A 7228-nucleotide genomic window follows, 5' to 3' on the forward strand; every position below is an offset into this window, starting at 1 on the left:
CTTCCTGCAGTGTGTGCAAACCTGGTGAAAAACTACAGGAAATGTTTGACCTTTGTAATTGCAAACACAGGCTACTGTACCAAATATTAAAATAGATTTTTCTCAGGTGTTAAAATACTATTTGCAGCTGTATCATACAAATAAATAGTTAAAAAATATCATACATTGTAATTTCTGTATTTTATTTTTATTTTTAGATTATGTCTCCAACAGTGGACATGCACCTACAATGACAATTTCAGACCCATCCATGATTTCTAAGTGGGAGAACTTGCAAAATAACAGGGTGTTCAAATATTTATTTTCCTCACTGTAGCTCACAAGCAGTTCTTCATCCGGAGCATCCTAGTATATCACTGCTCACACAGTCCCTCCACATGTGAATGACAAGAGGATGCAACAAGCTACGATGGTCCGCCGAGGCCTTGCAAGCATTCAGTAACCTGAAGAATAGATTCACATCAGCACCCATCCTGCACCACCCAGACCCTCAACTACCTTTTGTGGTGGAGGTGGACGCCTCTAACACGGGAATTGGTGCCATTCTCTCACAACGGCAAGGTAACCCGCCTAAATTATTCCCCTGTGCTTTTTATTCCAGAAAACTGTCAACAACGGAGCAAAACTATGACATGGGCAATCGCAAACTTCTAGCCATGAAGGCAGCTTTTGAGGAGTGGCGTCATTGGCTTGAGGGAGCAAGACATCCATTCCTGGTGCTGACGGATTATCGCAACCTCGAGTACTTGCGCTCAGCCAAGAGACTAAACCCCAGGCAAGCTAGATGGGCACTCTTCTTTACCCGGTTTGACTTCTCTATCACCTACATTCCAGGTTCCAAGAACATCAAGGCAGATGCGTTGTCACGTCAGTTTGACAGCGCTCCACAGAATACCTTGCAAGACCCATTTATCCCACCCACCCTCATCGTCGCTCCACTTCAATGGGACATCATGTCAGAGATTGCACAAACACACGAGCAGAACCCGCCTCCCGCTGCATGTCCCAACGATCATACCTTTGTGCCGCCAGGGCTCAGGGAGAAGGTAATTCGATGGGTACACTCCTGTACAATCACCACGAGAACCAGGCTAATAAGGAACCGATTCTGGTGGGACTCGTTACAAGCAGATGTTGCAGACTTCGTCAATGCTTGCCACACATGCGCCGCAGCAAAGACCCCAAAACAACTCCCAGCAGGTCTATTACAACCACTACCCATCCCTCAGCGTCCATGGTCTCACATAGCTATCGACTTCGTTACTGATCTATCGCCATCTCAAGGTAACACCACCATACTAACTGTGATTGATTGGTTTTCCAAAGGATGTCGACTAATCCCTCTGCCTAAGTTATCCACAGCCTTCAAAACTGCTGAACACCTGCTCCAATACGTATTCAGATATTATGGTCTTCCAGAGGATATTGTCTCGGACCGAGGACCTCAATTTACGTCAAGGGTATGGTCAGCTTTCTTCAAATTGTTAAATGTTAATATAAGCCTCACCTCTGGTTACCACCCACAGTCTAATGGACAAACTGAACGCCTGAATCAGGAGATATCCAAATTCCTCAGAATGTACTGCCAGCAGAACCAAACAGACTGGAGTCGCTTCCTTCCCTGGGCGGAGTGGTGACTTTTAAATGGTGACTTTTAAATTGGGGTCCGCAGGTTATGAGACGACCTGCTCATCCCTATTTCAGGACTATCATGGTTGTCATGTCAACAAATTCACACGCGCATCCCCTAATGTAGGATGACAGAGTTTATGACAGTAGTAGAAGACAATATTTTTTCTCAACTGAAATGAAGAGGTTCTGTTGGCGAGGTCAGCCCCCCTTACTAGTGGGTGCCCACCCTGTGTGTTCAAAAAGACTTCACATTTCCCGGTGTCAACCAGTGTGTGCCCCCTCCAACACATGTTGGGAGACTTTCCTGCTCAAAAAGGAAAAATGTCACCACACAGCTTCCTACACATACATCTCACATCTTTAAAAAAAAGGCTTCGGCCCCAGTGTTCCCCAACACACACAAAAATAAAAACACAAAATATAATTAATCAAATTAATTTATTAATAAGAGTAAGGCATCTCTCTGCAGAGAGAGAACATATCTAAACCCTTGAATGTAGACCCTATTTTGTCCACTAGAAGGCACCATTGCATCCCAAATGAGCAAGCTGGGTGCACACAAAGCCATCAGTGCCTCCCCGGTTCTTGTGAGAACACTCGCAAGTTATTCGCTGTTAGCTTGGCAGGTTGGTTTGGCTCACCAGTGGGTGACGAATACAATAATGCAGGGCTACAGACAGCAGTTTGTAATAAAAACCCCATGATTCAACTGTGTTCTCTTTTCACACATGGAGGAGAGCGCTGTTCACATTCTGAAAAAAGAATTTGCTTCCTTACTGTAACAAAGTGCTCTGAAGCTGTTCTGACAGAAGGCTGAATTCAAATGCAGTATTTATTGAAGAGCAATCCAAAGTCATAGTCCATAAAACAGGCAAACTGGAGCCCTCTCTGGACTCGGAACACGGGCTGGAGCCCTCTCTGGACCCGGCACACGGGCCAGAGGTTCTGGAATGTCTGCTGAGATGACACGAGGCTCTGGAAGGTCTGCTGAGACGACATGAGACTCTGGAATATCTGCCGAGATGACAAGGCTCTGGAAGGTCTACTGAGATGACACAAGGCTCTGGAAGGTCTGCTGAGACGACACAAGGCTCTGGACTGCCGGTCATCTTGTCCAAAGACACAGGCTCGGCAGCCATCTTGTCCGAGGGCACAGGCTCGGCAGCCATCTTGTCCGAGGGCACAGGCTCGGCAGCCATCTTGCCCAAGGACACAGGCTCGACAGATGCAGTGGAAATGTCACGATCTTCCTCCATGACACCCACTGTGAAAGCAAAGCCCTCAGGGACCCTCGAGGACCATCACGGAAGAGTTTGCTTTGTAACTGTTTGTTGAGTCCATGGCAAAAAAAGTAAATCAACATAAAGTCTGGGAGGTTGGTAAAGTTTGCAATGTTCAGAAAGTCTATGATGTGGTCCTCGAGTGAGTGAGTTCCCTGGCATAGATGGACGAGACATACTGCTGAATCCATGCTGGCAAAGTCTTCTGTAATGAACTGCTCTGAGACAGAAGGTTGTATCCAAATGCAGTATTTATTGAAATGTTTTGGAGAACCAGGGTTTGCAACATTATTTATTAGTATTTTAAATTTTTTGCATGCCCAACTTCGGAAATTAGGCTACCCATTAGAATTCTACATAAAATTTTATACATTTTTTATAATATATGCAAACAGCCTGTATTATGCACTTGTACTCTTTCTACGGTGGAAGAAAGACTCTAAGTTTTTGTAACTATAAGCTAAATATATATAATTTTAAGCCTTTTTTTATACTTGACGTGTCCGCATGAGCGTGAGGGTGTGGGCGGCAAAAATGGCGTCAACGCGGAGTGGGTGGTCGTGCGTGTTAGGTGCGCAAGACCCTTATTTCGCCTGGTGGTGTGCAGCGCATTTTTTGTAACAGCATCCGATAAACGAGTTACGGATCCCTGCCAAGGTCTTCCCTCCGTCTGCGGTGGGCACATCCTGCCATTCCTTGCAGAGAGGTGGTACTGGGCTGGGTCCTGGATCAGGAGTGGGCATCCACGATGGTGAACGTTGAGTTGCAGGATGTCAGCACCCACTCCACATACAATAAAAAGCTCCCTCGAGGACCCACCCTGGAAAACTGTGCTCGTGTGGCGGCGTTGACACCCACAAACAGGGATGAGCAGTCCGGGAAGGTGGTCTGATGGGCGAGATCCAAATATTGTTGTAAATGTCTCTCAAGGGGGCTTTCTCCCTGCTCAAGGCAGCTGGATGGTCCATGGTGCACGCAGGGGGGAAACAAAACACTGAACACAAAAAAATAAACTCCTACAAACACTAAATGTCATATCCTTTTGTTTACTTTAGTTGGTGATCACAACTCACAAAGCCGAAGAAGAACTTGGAACAGGACTTTAATATATATATATATATATATATATATATATATATATATATATATATATATATATATATATATATATATATATATATATATATATAAAACACTTTAATAGAGTGTAAAGGGACATGTCTGGAGACGTCAACGGACAAAGACAGAGTGAAAACCAAGGCACTAAATACACACACTGATGATGAACATAACGAGGAGGACAGGTGAAATCACCCATAGGATTCCGAAGAGCAGTTCTGAAGCGTAGAGACGAGCTGGCCGTTGCAATTTTGCCAGTGTGTCACTCCCAGATAACAGAAAATGGGCAAAGAGGCGGGACATGGGCGAAGCTGAGGTGACACGATGACATGATGTTAACACGTACATGGTTATTTTGAAAAACAGAGACATTTCCCTTCGTTTGCGCCCTTCGTTCACACGCAAACTGAGAGTTCTGAAAACAAGTCGAAAAACTCTGACCAGAGTGAAGATTTTGAAACTCGTATGTATGCAAACTGAGACAAACAGGTGTTTAGGCAGCCAGGTCACAGTATGCACCAGAGCTTACACCTATGTCAAAAGTGTGATGTGATCATGAAAGCGTTCAAATTAGCAGTCGCATTTATGTTGGTGCAAACTCTTCTCGTGTGTTTGTATTTGCCAAGACAGCTGCATCATTATGTCAAGGAACATAGACGAATGAGTGCTTGGAGGTCAGCAATTTTGCAGAACTTCTCTCTCCAACACAAACAACTAGTCTGCGGTACAGCCAGCGCCACCTGATTGGCTTACATGGGCTTGAGCTTCTCGTTACACCGCCACCTACAGGTTTGGCATGCATTTGACGGCATATACATGGGTACGTGCACATTTTTTTTTTTTACCTGAGTGGTTGAAATGTCTGTTTATGAAAATAGCCGCACACATATAAACATAGTCTAACAGACAGCGGATAAATGGCTATCCACCTGTCAATCAAAGTGGCCACGCCCAAAATTTTGCAGAACTTTAAGGCTTTATATAATGTAAATAAATGATTTCTCAAAATTCAACCCCCTCACAGTGTCATGAAGGGCAAAATTAGCCGTATAGACTAAAACCACAATTTGTACCAGGCTTTAAACATGTTCTTTTTTTCTGCTGTAAAGTTGGGCATTTTAACATGGGGCTAAATGAGATTCTGCTCCCTTCTGGAGCCTGTCTCAAGTGGCCAATCGATGAATTGCAGTTTAAGTTACTTCCGTATTGGCTTCAACAGAAACGGTGGGAGGTTGCTGCTTGGTTTCCAACTGCCCACCCACCCACCCCTAACCCATGTGGTTCTGTCTGTTACTGTTTATCTATTTATGTTCAGGAGCAGTGTCTGTGTTTGTGGAATCTGTAGCTGGAGCAGATGGAAGTTTGATGTCTGACTTATTTACTGAAAAAAGGCAACACGTTTGTCTAACAGGTCTGTTGCGTCTTATGTAAACCTTTTAAAATATTACATTTTAAATCACAATTAACAGACAGAAAAAATCATTAAAACTGCATTGGGCATGATCATTAGTATACACTGTTCAAATAAGCTTTGTTTCACTGTTTCTTGTATTTCAGCTTATGGCGGGGTCCAATGGCACAGCTGAGGATGCATCTTTCACTTATCATCAGCAAATCTTTTATCAAAACATGGATGTTGGTCTCAATACTAAAAGTGCAGTGGCTGTGTTAACATCTCTTTTCTTTGTTTTTGTAAACTGTGTGATGCTCTTTGCTCTTGGAAGCAAACGCATATTCCAGGAGACGCCACGCTACATTCTTTTTGGCCACATGCTCATGAATGACTCTGTGCTTTTGCTGGTTTCAATCATAATGTACATATTGGCTCAGTTTTTCCTTCCTATACCAAAATCTCTATGCACTCTATTATCCTTTATCTGCTACTGCACTTTCCGTAATGCTCCTCTGACTCTAGCAGTGATGTCTCTGGAGCGGTACGTGGCGATCTGCTTCCCTCTGAGGCACTGCAGCATCGCCACAACAAAAAAAACTGGAATCGCCTTAGGAATCATCTGGTTCCTTAGTTCTGTACATATAATAGTAGACATTATTTTTGTTTTAACTGTTGACCCCAATTATTTAACTAGTATTATATTTTGCACATTTGAAAAATTGTTTCTATACAAATGGCAGCTTGATAAATATCAAGCGTTTGATGTTCTTTATTTTGTGTCAGTTGCAGTGATCATTATTTTCACGTACATTAGCATTATGATCACAGCCAGGTCTGCATCCTCTGATAAAGATTCAGCTAAAAAAGCCCTTAAAACGGTGCTGTTGCACTTGATTCAGCTGGGACTGTGTCTTACTTCTTTCCTGTATGCCACAATAGAAAGAACACTGTACATGATGACCGGAACCAACCCATCTCTCTTCGTTAATCTCAGATATTTAAGTGTTCTTATTATTCTCATTCTACCACGTTGCCTGAGTCCTCTGATCTATGGTATGAGAGATGAAGCCGTGTGGCCCTTGTTCAAATATTTTTTCTGTTATCGTTCAGGAAAAGTAAAGCCCTCTATTAATGTACATTAACTGTTTGGTTTTTTGACATGCATGGAAATATCAAATTTTTTAAACTTGTTCACCAAACTCTTTTAGATTGTTGACAGTACAAAGACAGTTGACAAAGACAGTTGACAGCTGACAATATGTGAGTGAGTGATATATCTGTATATGATATATCATAATTTAACATAATGTTTATTAAGTTATATCTATGTATTCGTTACATGTTTTTATGTTTTTAGTTATTTATTAATTTATATTCTAATATAGAAGCTATTATTGATGAGTTTCTACACGCCTGGGTGCTGAAATTACAGTCAATTTTATTCAAATTTTAACAATTTGGGGTAAAATATTAACTAAGGATAAAAGTACCATAAAAGGAAAATCTGTTAACACCTCATAAGAATAAAATTCTATATGATTATAATTATAAATGCAGACAGCCTGTATTATGCATTTGTACTCTTTTGGATTTATGTATAGTTCATCATGTGTAAATAAACCACCCTTATATGAGCTTGTGTAATAAATAGTGTATTCTTCAATTATTAACAAATATACAGTATTCATATTTATATAAACATCTCAGGATGTGTATGTAGCACTGTTCCCTGATAAGGTGTTGACCCATCCTGGTGTTGATGCTATGGGGAACACCATCTGGATGACCAATGTCTGGACTGGAG

General features: G+C 42.2%; 1 protein-coding gene across 1 annotated transcript; it reads left to right on the plus strand.

Moving 5' to 3' along the window:
• The first annotated feature begins 5345 nt into the window (after nt 1-5345).
• LOC137046905 (odorant receptor 131-2-like) lies at nt 5346-6566 on the plus strand. Its single transcript, XM_067424364.1, has 2 exons — nt 5346-5442; nt 5589-6566. The coding sequence occupies exon 2, from the start codon at nt 5592-5594 to the stop codon at nt 6564-6566; it is 975 nt and encodes a 324-aa protein (XP_067280465.1). The 5' UTR covers nt 5346-5442; nt 5589-5591.
• The last annotated feature ends 662 nt before the right edge of the window (nt 6567-7228 follow it).

The sequence above is a fragment of the Pseudorasbora parva genome, chromosome 18 (assembly GCF_024679245.1).
Source record: "Pseudorasbora parva isolate DD20220531a chromosome 18, ASM2467924v1, whole genome shotgun sequence".
Taxonomy (NCBI): domain Eukaryota; kingdom Metazoa; phylum Chordata; class Actinopteri; order Cypriniformes; family Gobionidae; genus Pseudorasbora; species Pseudorasbora parva.